The sequence below is a fragment of the Paroedura picta genome, chromosome 5 (genome assembly GCF_049243985.1).
Source record: "Paroedura picta isolate Pp20150507F chromosome 5, Ppicta_v3.0, whole genome shotgun sequence".
Lineage (NCBI taxonomy): Eukaryota > Metazoa > Chordata > Lepidosauria > Squamata > Gekkonidae > Paroedura > Paroedura picta.
This window is the reverse complement of record NC_135373.1, coordinates 36042620-36057755: the sequence shown is the minus strand read 5'-3', so window position 1 is coordinate 36057755 and position 15136 is coordinate 36042620. Positions and strand designations below refer to the sequence as shown.

General features: G+C 47.2%; 1 protein-coding gene, 1 long non-coding RNA gene and 2 other non-coding genes across 14 annotated transcripts in view; all 4 read right to left on the bottom strand.

The window, feature by feature from the left end:
• Positions 1–1830: 1830 nt before the first annotated feature.
• Positions 1831–7842, bottom strand: LOC143837427 (uncharacterized). 3 transcript variants are annotated; one of them, XR_013230978.1, is made up of 5 exons: positions 7821–7842; positions 6481–6562; positions 4631–4794; positions 2858–2918; positions 1831–2463 (listed from the first exon to the last, which is right to left on the bottom strand). It is a non-coding gene; the product is annotated as an uncharacterized LOC143837427 (long non-coding RNA). The 3 variants fall into 3 exon arrangements; XR_013230976.1 differs by lacking the exon at positions 7821–7842 and adding an exon at positions 7630–7737; XR_013230977.1 differs by lacking the exon at positions 7821–7842 and adding an exon at positions 7386–7407.
• Positions 2996–3203, bottom strand: LOC143839204 (small nucleolar RNA SNORA73 family). Its single transcript, XR_013231659.1, has one exon. It is a non-coding gene; the product is annotated as a small nucleolar RNA SNORA73 family (small nucleolar RNA).
• LOC143839205 (small nucleolar RNA SNORA73 family) lies at positions 6016–6223 on the bottom strand. The gene has a single exon (XR_013231660.1). It is a non-coding gene; the product is annotated as a small nucleolar RNA SNORA73 family (small nucleolar RNA).
• A 2227-nt stretch (positions 7843–10069) lies between the features above and the next one.
• PHACTR4 (phosphatase and actin regulator 4) overlaps positions 10070–15136 on the bottom strand; it is a 119115-nt gene continuing 114048 nt past the window's right edge. For all 9 annotated transcript variants that reach the window (XM_077337226.1, XM_077337227.1, XM_077337228.1 and 6 more), the window contains 2 exons: positions 13723–13799; positions 10070–12103 (listed from right to left, as the gene is read on the bottom strand). In XM_077337226.1, the coding sequence (XP_077193341.1) occupies positions 12088–12103; positions 13723–13799 (93 nt within the window). In that variant the 3' untranslated portion in view covers positions 10070–12087. The remainder of the gene's footprint in view (positions 12104–13722; positions 13800–15136) is intronic.

Below are 15136 nucleotides of genomic sequence, written 5' to 3'. Positions count from 1 at the left end.
ACAGGTCCTTAAACTGGACTTAAATCTGCTCATTTCTGATACAGGTCCAGTGTACATAGTTCTCCAAAGTAGCCTTGAATAAGTGAGCTGTTGCTCCTCCCTCCTGTGATTTAAGTTCCAAACAAGCATTTGATCAACCTGGACCACTGGTCGCTAAAGAGTAATCAACATCACTAAAGAGTAATCAACATCACTTATAAGTAGTCACTTTGGCCACGTCAGGAGAAAGAAGGACTCCCTGGAGAAGAGCCTAATGCTGGGAGCAATTGAGGGCAAACGAAGAAGGGGATGACAGAGAATGAGGTGGCTGGATGGAGCCACTGAAACCATCAGTGTGAGCTTAAATGGACTCCAGGGAATGGTAGAGGACAGGAAGACCTGGAGGATCATTGTCCATGGGGTCGCGATGGGTCAGACACGACTTCACACCTAACAACAGTCACATTACTGGACTTGGCTCTTGTCCACAGGAGGCCCTGTTATGTACACCCCTGGAAACTTTACCATCAGCAAGCATAACTCTTGCTTCACTGTTAATGTATCCTTTATTTGGAATTGATTTGCTAATAGATTGTACTGTAACCTAAGAAAGGTATTGGTATCTTATCTACATATATGTGAACCTGAATTCTTAACAATCCCTCAGAAAGGGCAGATGTCTTATTTATCTTAATTTGAATAACTGATTCAAACAAGTAGATTGTAAGGTAACTATAACTAATAATGTGCAAAGTGGTTTGGAAAGGTAACTACTTTTTGTATTCAAAAGGTTTCCCATCTAATTCAATCTCAGGTGGATGCAAACCAACCCAATTTGCTGTTTTTCCTATTTATCTCTGGAATCTGTTAATCATTTTCAGTAGGCTGTATGTTAACTCACTTTGCCCGCAAGAACCGCTTACTTCCATTCCATTGTATCTGAGGAAGCGTGTGGGCACACAAAAGCTCATACTTTGAATAAAGCTTTGGACCTTCTCCCCCTACCTTTCTAAACCTTTCAACAAAGGGGCACAGCAAATATAGGTGTCCTCTGGTGCACAAAACCGGTATAGAACCGCAACATATGGGAAAGGAATAAATTTAGGCTTTTAAGGTGTCTGAACTCAGGTCCCACTGCAAATTGGGCCAGATTGAATATTCAAGACTGTCAGACCTTCTCAGACAAAAAAGCCGTTTTAAAACAATCTTTGTTGGCGTTTTAAACCAAACCTCTACATAGCCCAGCCTTTCTTATTTATAATTGATAAACCCCCAAACATTCTTCAGGCTTCAAGAAACCCCAGCAATGTCAGAATCATCCAGAATATGACTAGGGAGCACAGCTGTGTTCACACCCAACTGTGGCCCATCCCCTTCCCATCCCTCCAAACCCATCATAGGCCATTTTGGGAGGGGGGGGGGGCACCAAGAAACCCCAGGGTTTCACGGAAGGTCTGGTGTAACCCATACAAGTTAGAAAATGCTGGCAGTCCCATTGGCCACCAAAGCAAAGAAGCAGAAACCTAGATTTCCCTTGGCCCTCTATTCAGTAACAAACCAAGAACACAGAACACCCAGCTAACACAGGCAGCCAGCATGATAGTTCTGCTGCTTTAAGATCCTTGGGGGCCAAGGTTCAAACCTTGACTCAATCATGGAGAGAGCAAGTGACTCATAAAAGTTCCTACCCTGGCCACTAATACTTGATCTTCGCAGAAGTTTGCTAGGTGGACTAGTGCCACCGTCTTTCTCTCAAGCCAGCCAACCCCACAGGGTTGTTGTGAGGATAAATTTTTCACACAAATAGCAGTACCTGCAGTCAGCAGAGAAGCCACCAATAAAAAACAAAGATCAAAAAATAAAGCTTTATTGTTATCCATCTGGCAATTATAGACAGGGAGTGAAAAGGTGAGTGAGGAAAAAAAAGCTGAACATCAAGGAGACAGACCAGGAACACCTCCTTCGTTTTGGTCACCCAGGTTTTTCAGCATCTAGCAGCATCGGGCTTCATCCACCACCACCATGGAGCGAGCGCAGAAACACAATTCAGCTTTGAAGCTGGGTCTCAAAATTGGGTATCCACACTAAAATGCTGATCTTCACGGCATCTTAAAAACTAACAGGTTTATTGTGGCGTCAGCCTCTTCAGTGGACACATGAAGGCAAGCAATGTGTGAAATGGGCTGCAACTGGCAGAAGTATGCTGCAGCAATGCATGTTTCATCTGTTGCAACAAAAAACAGGGTCTCCTCATACCCTGAAGACCCATCATGGCGACTCCTCTAAGATCTGTCATCCAGGTGTAGCTTCTTTTAAATTGTCGTTCCCTTCAATAAATGCCAGCTTGTAATCACCTTGCTGGGGAATACTTTCAGCTCTTTAGTTCTGTTGCTGTGTAAACAAGTTTCTGTGATGATGCTGTAGTAGTATTCATAAATGCAGGCCTTCTAAGCAATTTCCAGGAGGTCTCGTCTACAAAATGATCTGACAGAGCAAAACAGAAGATTAGGGTTTCCACCTTTTTGGGGGAATGGAAAATAAAGCACTGGACTGGTTGGATTTGACTGCTACCCCATCTCTCAATTGAGACAGATCCCCCCCAAAGGCAGCCCACAAACAAAGAAATGCATTTATCTCTGATCCACAGCACTTTGGAGAGATACCCAGCCATTCTCTTCTCTTAAAATTTAAGCCAAAGTTCTCACCACACAAGAAGCGGTTCTGGCTTCCTACCTCTTCCCCATTTCGCTGTCGCACTCAGAAGGGACAGCTTGCACTTTTAAAGGCTCGGCTGCTTTAGTTAGTACCTTGTACTACTAAAGATGGCCCTAAACATGGCCAATCAAACCAGGAAAAAACATACAGTGAAGATAGATACCTGAAAGGTTTCTCGCATTGCAGAAAATCAGCCTTGCTTTTCATACCCGGCACAGCCAAAGCTAGAAAAACCAAAACCAAAGATTCAGGTCACACAGTAATTCCTCATATCCTAACACCGCTTCTTAGTAGCATTGTAAAATGTCTCCTGCATGGTTTGTCTCCTCAGTCACCGTCCGAAGACTCAGAGAAGCAGTAGGAATATGCAGGCTGCAGACCCAGGGGGCCCGACTTGCTCTCCAACGGAGTGGAATGGGACTCTACGTCATGGAGCATGAAGCCCTACGCTCCCGTACGCCACACGGACAGAGCTGTGAGAGAGTGACCTCCCCAGATGTCCCCGTTGGAGGAAAACACTGAATTGCAAGGATGCTGGCTGTTGCCTGAAATGCCAATATCTGGACCAGGGATGGGCAGTCTGATCAGTCTATTATTTCAATAGTCTCGTTTTGTTTTTAAAGTAAAATACAGATCCAGGATGGTCTCCTCCCATATTCTCCAGCAACAACTACATCAGGGGTAGTCAAACTTGCAGCACTCCAGATGTCCATGGACCAATCAGCATTCGCTGTCAGGGGCTCATGGGAATTGTAGTCCATGGACATCTGGAGGGCCGCAGTTTGACTACCCCTGAACTACATCTTCAGGCTGCCACCTGCTTCAATGAGTGGGGGTAGCACTGACCAGAGCCTGGGCCTTCTTCTTCAACTATGGAAAATGGCCTCTTGCCTGAAGAGTTGGATGCCATCCCCATCCCCCATCTCCTTGTTGGAAGTCTGAAATTTCACCAGGAGCTTTGATGGGGGTATGAACAGCAGAGTGAAGCATTGAGGGGGCATTATTTTATCTGGCTTTGCTCAGTAATGTTATAATTATTACTGTTAAAGAACCTTGATCCAAGAGAGGCAAGGAAGTGTGGTGCAAATATTTTACAGATGAAAAGTACCAAAGTGGCAGCCAATGGCAAGCAGCCTGTGGTCATCTCTTGCATTGAAAACGCCATGAGGGGTTGGTAAAGCTGCTGGGATTTGGCTTCACAGCTTATGGACTGACTTAAATCACAGTCCCCCTTTTGTGTTCAGCAAGGGATTCACCCTTATGGATCTTGTGTACTCTGGTACTGATGGAGAATCACAACACAATCAAACATTTACATTTCTCATTCCCTTATATAAGGAAGATGCCACTGAAAAACGTTGAGGCTGTTTTTATTACGCTGTTGTTTTAAAATCACACCACTTTCTAATTTTGGCGATTCAGTTTTATCACCTTGTCCATCGCATATTTTGTCTTGGTCTTACTGATTACATTGTAAAGTTTCTATTCTGTGCTTAAATTGTGTGACCCATCTCAGCTAAGACCTTGGATGGGATACCATCAAAGGAGTTCAGGGCCGCTTTCCAGAGGCAGGCCACCTCTGAATGTGTCTTGCCTGGAAAACCCTACGGGGATCACCATTAGCTAGCATTAATTGGATGGCACTTCCCATGTCTAACCAGCCTTGGTGGGACTAGAAATGAACAAGCTAAAACATACCAAGTGATCAGTGGTCAAACGTCCCAGCTACAAATAAACACATGGCCAAAGCATCCTCCATTGAAAGAAAGTACCCGTGCATCCAGAGATATCTTGTCTTCAGAGCTAGATATGGTTTGGCAATGGTATCAAGGGAAGTCCCCCACTTAACATAGATATCAAACGGTTCCATCAGGCACATTCAATACCGAGGTATTGGCCTGAGCCACAACAGCATACCCCCAAAAAGAAGGCAAACCTCTTGGCAGGTCCTTGGAGAACAGTAGCAATTACGACATCCAGGAGTTGGAGTCTTCACATAAAAGCACAGCTAGGATGACAGCAATGAAGCTATGGTTCAGCCTCCTGAATCAGAGCAGGATTTGGAGTCAGCAGGACAACACAGCAAGGGCATGGCATCTGCTATAACAAACAGAAAGGGAAAAGTGTGTTTAGGAATCAGGCCCCTTAACTCTTAAAAGCATTCACTTGTAAAGGGACTGAGAAAAGCACAAGCAAGCCTGAGCTCCTACTTCCCCAACATGGTGACAACTAATTCCCCCCCCCCCCGAGGCTACTTGACCCTTCCCCAAAGCAGCAAAAGTCTTGGTTTTCCTCCACTTCACTGGAGCAAGAGATGGCCTAGCGAGAGGCAGCTTGGTGCAGTGGTTGAGAGCGGCAGCCTCTAATCCGGGGAATTGGGTTTGATTCTCCATTCCCCCATATGCAGCCAGCTGGGTGATCATGGGTCAGTCACAGTTCTCTTGGGGATCTCTCAACCTCACAGGGTGTCTTGTTGTGGGGAAAGGAATCTGGCAATGGTTTGATTCCCCACTCCTCCACATCCAGCCAGCTGGGTGTCCTGACAGTGCTGTTCTCACAGAACAGTTCTGTCAGAGCTCTCTCAGCTCCACCTACCGCACAGGGTGTCTGTTGTGGGGAGAGGAAGGGAATGTGCAAGCCGGGTAACAACACTCCAGCTCTTCTTCAAAGCCCTCTTGAGCCTGCAAGGAAATGCTTAATTCAGAAACAGCTGCCCGTTGCACAGAGGGCATGCTTGGTTTGGGAAGTCCTAACAATCTAATTCAAGTGCAAGTCCACCTTAGAGACCTGTAAGATTTTCATAGTTTTTGGGGTTCCGAGTTCCCTTCCTTAGACACAAGGAGTAACAGAGATCTTAGTTTTATCCCTGTCAGAACTTGGGGGTTGTAAAGAATGTTAGTAAAGGATGCAAAGGTTTAATGCATGTACTCCTCTGTTCTGAAGGATTAAACACTCAGTTCACCATTCCTACTCACAAAGGGAGCTATGCTTCCATCCTGAAAACCTTGTTGGTCTCAACGCTGCTACTGGATTCAAATCTAACTGTTCTACCACAAACACCCTCTGAAACTATCATAACAGCGTGAGTTCCACACACATACCCCAGCAGCCGTTTTCTGATGGCACCCAAGGGCCTCCTTCGGAATTACAGAAGGGTCCAAAAGCTCAGCAAGACTGGGGACTGCCACATGGTTTCTTTCCATGAGACAACCCTGATTGCCCAGTGTAAACCATTGCACACTTGCGCCCTCCCCCCACCAATTCAAAGATACCAGAATAGCACTCAGCAAATGCCCTGAGTGTACACAAAACTTGACTGACCAGTGTCTCCTGCATGGTTTAGCTCCTCAGTCACTGTCCAAAGACTCAGAGAAGCAGTAGGAATATGCAGGCTGCAGACCCAGGGGGCCCGACTTGCTCTCCAACAGTGTGGAATGGGACTCTACGTCATGGAGCATGAAGCCCTACGCTCCCGTATGCCACATGGACAGAGCTGTGAGAGAGCGACCTCCCCAGATGTCCCTGTTGGATAGAATGTATTTCTGGACAAGGATGCTTTTCCAGGCTATTTTATGAGGGTTCAGTAATCTATTATCATCTGTAGCAGTAGGCACATGCAGGCTGCAGACCCAAGGGCCCCCTGCCTCCCTCAACTCTACATCATAGAGTACAAAGTCCTATGCCACATGGATGGAGCTGTGAGAGAATAACCTCAAACGTCCCCATTGGATGGAAAGGATGCAGAAAATCCAGACCAAATCATGGTAGCTCACTTTTTATGCATACCTTGAATTTTCCGAATTTGGGACATGTTCATCTGTGGGATCGCTGACCTTTCTAAAAGCAGGCAATGAGATTTTTCAAGGCTCTGCAAGCAAGAAAAGGAACAAATGTTAATTTGACACAGCTAACCAATATAGTGAAACAGCACTTAGTACAGGCCTAAGACCAGGGCAAACTGGATTCAACGCCCTGATACAGGATGTTGGGGGGTGGGGGGGCTATGGCTTGGTGGAAAAGCCTCTGCTTCAAATGCAGAACATTCCTGGTTCAATCCCCAGCACCTCCAATTGAAAGGACCAAGTCCCTGAGACCCTAGACCACCACTGCCAGTCTGAGGAAACAATACAGATCCTAAAGGAGCAATGATCTGATTCATTATTCATTATGAGGTGACTTCATGCTTAGCATGCAACAGTAGTGTAGCTCTCCATTTCTATGTTCTGGTCTAAATGGCTGTAAATGAAGTGCTTCTTTGCTTTATATTCCACACAACAATGAACCTCCTTCCCAGACTAAAACAAAAACATTCCCAGCATAACACTCCCAAGTCTCTTATAGGCTTAGACTGGCGGTAACCAACTAACCTCACGGCTGAAAGGACACTTGAAGCCTGATACATCACGCCGACTATAAGCAAATGCTGCTAAAAAAGCCATAATTAACTCTCCCCCCCAGATAACCTGGTTTGAGGCTTTCTGCGTGAACATCGGCTAGTCTCCTCCTCTCAGTATCTTCTACCTCAATCGACCAGGATGGAACCGGGTTTTGTTTATGGCTTCGAAACAATTCTCGGGGTTTGGGGAGGGCGGCGTGCTACGGAATCTATCGTCTCAAGCAGCCATTTTCTCCAGAGAAGCGGATCCCTCTAGGGCGGAGACCAGCCGGAATTCCAAATTTCCCAAACCCACCCGGAGACTGGCGACCATCCTTACGTAGCAGGACTGGGCAGACAAGATCAGAACAAACGGGGTAGGGAGAAGCAAACAAATTGCCCCATATCCCACAGCGCAATTGTCATAGATGCGCACAGGCTGGGAAAGAACCGCCCGCAGCAGGCGGTGGAGGGAAAGTCCCATGCGAGGATAGCAAGAATGGCCACCGTCAGCCACCGTAACAGAAGGACAAGCTCCCCCACCCACCCCGATACCTTACCTCAGCTCACCATGCGCTGGAAAAGGCCGACCCACGCGAGGCGCGGGTATTTATAGAGGGCAAGGGGTGACGGGAAAAGACGATCGATTGGATGCCCAGGCCCAGGCGCATGCGCAGAAGCGCTGGCTGGAAGAGGGCGGAGTAAAAGAAGGGCAGGGCGGTTCTTTGCCTTTTCTTATCGCGTTACTGACCCCTGCGAGTAATCCGGGGGGGGGGGGGCTTTCCTTGTTCGCTCCCTCTTCCCGCGCCGAATTTCCGTCCAGTTGCATTGCATGCCTTCGCCTCCCTCCACCTGCGCGCGACTGCAGCCTTTTCCTGGCACAACGAAATGGGCGTCCGGCGGGACTGTCGGACGCACGAAGATTTATTCCAGGCGTGAGCTTTCCTGTGCATGCACAGGAAAGCTCACGCCTGGAATAAATCTTCGTGGGTCCGACAGTCCCGCCGGACGCCCATTTTGTTGTGCGCCTACAGAGCGATCCGGCTGCCCGCTTGAATCAGCCTTTTCCTGGGTTGGTGGGGCAGAAGCTGCTGGGGACAGCTCGCGTCAAGGGACAAGGCAGGACCGTCGCCTCCTCGCCTCGTGCATGCACGGCTGGTTTCTCGGTCTCCTGCGTGGCTGGCGCAGTGCGGTCGGTGCGGAGGGAGGCTGGGACAGGGCAGCGTCGCATGGGAAAGCTGCCATAATGCTTTAAAAAATTGGGTTGAATATAAGGTGACCCGATTGTCCCACTTTTGGAGGGACATCTGGGGGTACTTGGCAAATTGTACTTATGTTGAAAGTAAATATATATATATATATATATATATATATATTGCAATACTATTTTTGCGTTCCATGTGTTCTATGAAACTTTTAGTTGCTCCATATAGACCACATTTTTAATCAAGAACCACCCCCCCTCCCTCCCCGGTCAATGGTGTTCCACCTTACCAATGTTAAAATCTGGACACCTTAGTCTAGGAGGACTTTTAAGACCCAATTTTTGTTGTGCTGCTTCAGACCAACACGGCTGCTCACATGATCCTTATGGGTCTTAAAGGGGCCACTGGACTCTGATTTTGTTTTCGCATGGGTCATGTTTTAAGTTCTCCCTAGTTTCATTTTCTTGCCCAAGGACTGCTCTTGTTCCTCCCGATTGCTGCAGTCAATCATGCGCTGGATTGGCCTGATCTGTGTCATGCATGAGACTTGGTGTGTTTCTGTGCAACTGAAGAGGCTCCCAAGCAGGCTTCAGGAAACAGGGAAAGCATCTCTCATTTGCCAATTCTGACTTATACTTAATTTGCATCAAAAGCCGGGTTCTACAGATAAGGGTGCATGTGCCATGCCCTGTGTTAGATGCACATGGAAGCTGCTTAGGAATTCTCTTATCGAGGAATGCCTTTCTCCCGAGAACAGCCAGAAGTCTTATGACTCCTGCTCCACCAGCTTTTCTGTTGCCAAGAAAGGGAGTAGGCTTTTGACTACCACACAAGCTGGTGGTGGGGACTGTGCAACCACAGTGGCAAAACTAGGGCAGCCGAAAATGAACCGGACAAGACGGAGTGGAAAAACTGGTAAGGATATAGCTTGGTTTCACTGGGCAACTGTATAGCAGGACAGGCAGTTTCACCCAAGAAAAGGCATCTATTACATTTTTACCACACCAAGGCACTCAGGAATGATATACATGTTTTCCCTTGAGAGGTGAGTTAGGCAGACAGAAACTGCCCCAATGAACTTGACAGCTGACTAAAAATTTAGACTTCAGTCTTCCCTAGCTGATTTTGTTTTTTACTGCTTGGCTCTTAGTACAGCAGCAATAAGCATGGGCACCAACAGAGGCCTCCAGAGGCAGTTTTTGGAGAGAGGTCAGTGGAAAGCACCACAAGATCACAGCTGGCTTACGGAACCCTCATAAGAGCAGATGTTTGCCATTGCCTGCCTCTGCCTACCAACCCTGGGCCACCGAGTCAGGACATGGCTTTTTCTATATATTTGCAGATGTTTCCACTGGAAAGCATCCTAATGCTTTTCTGTCTTTGCATCTGGATGATTGCAGAAAGTTATTCCAAATAAATACCTGCTTAACCATAAAACCATGAATTGAATTGACATTTGCCAGCGAGAGAAAATCCCTTTCTTCCTCCGAACATTTGACTCGAGGACTATTGGTCTGCCCAGCTGTTAGTCACGCTGTCCGGCAGTTGCTCCCTGAGTCTCCAGAAGAGAAAGTATCCTTTCTTAGCATCCCCAGACTTGTAACTTGGAGATGCCAGGGCCCAAACCTGAAACGTCTGGCATCTAAAGCATGTGCTCTGATATTTCTGTGCCACCATCCTTCTCAAATCTAAGAAGCTGAATTTGCTGCAAACTGGATAACCAGGCAAGAAATGTTAAATGGGCTGGAGGGAACCGGGGGGGGGGGGGGGGGAGAACAAGCTCTGTTCTAAAAAAAAAATTCGTAAAATAATTTTATTTCATAAAATTTTGTTGATAGGAAGACAGATATACAATGCAATGATTTCCTCTACAGAGATACTTTATACATCATGAAAGCCGTTTGGATCCAGGGTGCTCCAGCACCCAACCGTTTTCGCTCACTGCATCTTGTTCTTATGGTTGCTGATAGTGGGGACAAGGCAAGACCAACTCCCTTTTCTCCCCCCCCCCCCCCCCCGGGCAATAGTCTCACAGTGATTTGCTGCTTAGAACCAAGAATAGGAAGACGGGACAAAAAGAGGTTCAAAGCTGAAGTGGAGGAGAGAAGAATCAGGAATGAAGTCAGCCCTTGGGTTTCCATGCCTTGGACTCCTGGCTTGCCAATAAAGTGTCTGGATCCAACCAGGAAGCTGAGGCATGTGACTCTTTAAACAGGAGATGAGAACTGCATAGCAGACCGGATTTCATTTAGTTGGCAGCCTCTCTCATCTGCGGGCATGGTGGGGAAAAGCCGCATTGTGAAATCCTTGCAAAATTCATAGAGGCCGGTCCTCTCTCTTGCATTGGATGACTCTGCTCCCCATGGACCTGGCCACTGAAGGGGAAAAAATGGCAGCATAAGCACCTCAAGGCCTCTTTTCTTAAGGCCAACCAGCTCAAGGTCTCAAGGGATGTCTTCCGCTGTGCGACACTGGCTGACAGTCAACGGGACTTCCGTCTACATTCATGACTACTGATTGTGAAGTGAGAACGGGGAAGGAGGAGTACAAGCCAGGAACCATTGATTGTAACCAGAACTGCTAACCTTTAAAAGCCCTCCCCCCAGCCCCATATTCGCCAAATTATCTCCCCCTCCCAATTTGCCTTCCGGCCCAGCATGGCCTCAGGGTGTCCTTCTCAACTGTTCCATAAAAGCTGATTTTTTAAAAAATGTAAGGGATGCCCTGTTTACTTCTTGCCATTTAAAAAAAGTCATACTTTAAGCCCTTTTTCTGAACAAAAAAAAAATTTTAGAACCTTCAAATAAAGTTTTGCTACACAATTAAGAAAAGACAAGTTTTGCTCCAGTTCTGACAAAAAAACATTTTTAAAAAGAAAAAAGACGAAGTCACGACTTAAAAAAAATAATTACAACATATTCTATGCTATTGCTTCCCCAAGGCAACTCATTGCAGGCTCTTGTTAAATAGGTGGAAGTTTGTTTTTTTCAAGTGAGGTTTCTTGCTTCACAGCAAGTTTGGAGGATGCTGTTTTTGCTGTTTTGGGGGGGGGGGGTTAAAAGTTTTTACGAGACTCCGCATGTGTGTCATTTTAAAAACTATACAATTCCGCCATAGGGCGACAGAAAAAAATTGGTCAGTAATGATTCTGAATATTAAGCAGATCAAAAGAACATTAAAATAGCCATGTGTCAGCATCCTGCCAAGATGGTATTGGTTTTTTGTTTCATTTGTACACAGAGCACACAGAGACACAAACATACGCTTATATATACACACACACACTCCCAATTTGCTGGCTCCAGATCTCTTGGTAAGAGCTCCCATCTTATTTCCTTCTCAACAATGCAATTCTTAAACAGTTCGCAGCACATATTTCCAGTAGACAACACGGCCAGAGAGTGCAGAACAGGAATTGTGGGGCGCATTACCCATTCTTACAATGGCGTCATGCACGGCAAATCCAAGCCAGGGAGCTAATCTCCGGCTGCAAGGAGCATTGCGTATTGCTGATTGCGTGAGGTATAGTGTTCTGTTGTTGATAGCGGGTTGTTTTGATTTTAAAAATTCCCATTGTGATGTTATGGCACATGAGACGTTCCTTCCAGACGTTATTGCTGCTCTTGAGAAAGGTTCCACGCCTACACGTACACCCTTTCCGTTTCCTGCAGAAAGTCACTTCCTGGATATGTTACGAAGGCAAATCTGGGCCAAGCCACAAGGTTCCCCCTCACTGGGATAACACGGCAAACACGGCAATCCTCTCCTCTTCTGACGATATTGCTTTGTTTATGAAAAAAGAAAGAAGCGCGTTCATGGCCGATGATACCTGCAGCAGAGGTGAAGAAAACCAGCAGTTAGGATTTAGAAGACGCATGCCATTGGGGCCCAAAGGAGATGAGCAGCCAAGGCGGCCAATTACAGTGTAGGGACGTTTTATGAAGAGTTCTGAGACGGGCACAAGAAGGTGCCATACCAAGTTAGACAACTGGTCCGTTAAGGAAGGTCAGTATTGTCTACAGCAGTAGTCAACCTGTGGTCCTCCAGATGTCCATGGACTACAATTCCCATTAGCCCCTGCCAGCAAATGCTGGCAGGGGCCAGCTCATGGAAATTGTAGTCCATGGACATCTGGAGGACCACAGGTTGACTACCCCTGGTCTACTCAGATTTGCAGTAGTTTTCAAGGCAAGAGAGGGTCAGAGGTAGTTTGCCATGGCCTGCCTCTACTAGGCTTGTACGCTCCGGCCACCATTCAAGCCCGAGGCGGCCAGCACTGCAGCGTGGGGGGAGGGGCGGCGAGCCAGTCAGCGCATGCAAGCGGGCACAGAGATCTGAGCTTGTGTGCAGGTGCTGGGTCACGCACCAGTGCCGCCCTTCCCCCCGCGCTGCGGTGCTAGCCGCCTCGGGCTTGAATGGCCACCTAAGCATGCCGGAGCGCACAAGCCTAGCCTCTACACAGTGACCCTGGATTTCCTTGGTGGTTTCCCATGCAAATGCTAACCCGGGTCACTGAAAACAAAGTGTGAGTCCAGTGGCACCTTGAAGACCAATAAACTAAGTTTGGGTAAAAGCTTTCCTGTGCTTTCACATTCAAATCAGGATTATTGCAGAGATATGGCAGTTTTATACATGAGTATCAGGTTCATACTGCGCAATAGTTTTCCATGTGAGATTCTATTCTAGAGTGTTATTCTTTTGCGTTCCTGCCATTTGTATATTCTAAGGCAGGGATTCCCAACCAGAGTTCCAGGGAAACCTGGGGTTACGCAGCCTTTCCCAGAGGTTTGGATGGCTCCTTCCTTCCTTCCTTCCTTCCTTCCTTCCTTCCTTCCTTCCTTCCTTCCTTCCTTCCTTCCTTCCTTCCTTCCTTCCTTCCTTCCTTCCTTCCTTCCTTCCTTCCTTCCTTCCTTCCTTCCTTCCTTCCTTCCTTCCTTCCTTCCCCTTTTCCCTTCCTTCCTTCCTTCCTTCCTGAACCTGCTTCCCCTGTTGCTCTACAGGCCTAGTCTCCTTCTCCACAATGGAAACAGGAAATGTTTGATTGATTAATTGGCTGGCTCCAGACTCTTACTTCCATGCCCACTTTTCTGAAGGGGAATTTCAGCTAGGGTTCCCCAAGCCTGGAAAATAATTACGGTCAAAAGGCTGGTCTAAGGGGTGAACCTTGGCATAGGTTTTGTTTTGTTTTTAATCTGGAGGATAACGTCCTTTGATTCAGCACTCTTCAACATGTGTAATATCAGAAAGTGACCCTTGCATGCCTAAATGACAGAGACATGTGACCGGCTCTTGCCACAGGCCAGAAACCCACACAAGCGGGCTGTTTCTGCACCCCAGCACAGCCTCTGCACACTGAAAAGCTAAATCTATCAAGGAGAACACTGGGGAACACAATGAGGCACTGCAAGAATGCAACCAAGGGGTTAAAGGGGCTCTCCTCTTACGCACCGAGTAAACTGCTTGCTTTCTTCGTGGACTTCCATTTCAGAGCTTTTGAATTCGTTCAGCTCTTTCCGGATGGCGGCCTGCATGGGGGGGGGGGGGAGAAAGAGGTATCATAAAATTTGTCTAGCACCGCGGTCAATCCCATCCCACTCCCACAACTTCTTTCACGGGTTGCTACCAAAGCCCTGTTGGAAGCAGGTGCTCTGGCCAGACTTTTCTGCCCGAGAGCCACCTTATGCAAGACAAGTACAGCCCTCCCCCCTTGGCTGTTGTGCAGCATTTCCTTTTCAGGCACTCTCTGATCAGCAGCCAGAAAACAGAACATGAAAGGAAAGAATCTGGTCTGAAGCCCAGAAGGGCCTCTGGGCAGGGGGTGAAGGAAGCTGCCGGCCAGCTGCCTCACTTCCAGTGCACATTATTTGTATTTACAGTATTTGCTGGCGTATAAGACTACTTTCCCCCCCCTGAAAAACATACCTCCAATTGGGGGGGTCGTCCTATACGCCAGGTGCACTTCAGCTGGGATAGACATAGCTGCCCATAGTGACCCATAGTACTGTACTGTAATGTAACAAACTCTATATTTTGAGTGGAAATGTTGGGGGGTCATCTTATACGCCCAGTGGTCTTATACGCCGGCAAATACAGTACTTTCTCATATGTTCATGTCTACATCTGCTTCTCACAGTTATGTTTTGTAATTTTTTAAATACCGATAGCAGTGCCATCTTAAGCCCCTCAAGGTTGATGGATGTCTATGGGCTTAGAAGGGTGCAACAAGGATTTGCAGTCAGCTTCCTTCCTCACCACTATTTCCTCTTTCCTTTTGCTGAAAGCCCCCATAGCCTCTCCCTGTTAAATAATATAAACTGGATGCCTCCATGCAGATGATAAAAGCCTGAATAAAGTCCTCTGCAAACATGGGAAGGGTCTCTACTCAGCAGGTGCTGCAGACATACAAAAAAAAATGACACTAAATTAAACTGAAAACCATAAAAGGCCCTCCTGGGGGGGACAAAGCATGCTCCAAGAAGGGCTGAATGTCAATTTAGCCAGGCGGTGGGGTAGGAGAATCAGCCTGTTCAAACCTCTGATTGCTTGGAGAATTCTGAAGGAGTGAGAGAGGATCTCTACATTGCCCCCCTCGCCATGCCTAACAAGCTGTCACTGGCGTGTATCCAACCATTTGGCAAAGTTCAAAGTCTTCCTCAAGCCTAAGGAGACATCCTCCTACTTTATTGGCTCCTCCTTATTCCTTGGGGGTGTGGCCACAAGGTCAGTGGCAGAGCATCTGCTTGGCTTATAGAAAGATTCTGGTTCAATTCCTGGCATCTCCAGTTAAAAGGATCAGGCAGTTGTCGATGTGAAAGACCTCGACCTGAGACTCTGCAGACCAGCTGCCTGGCAGAGTAGACAA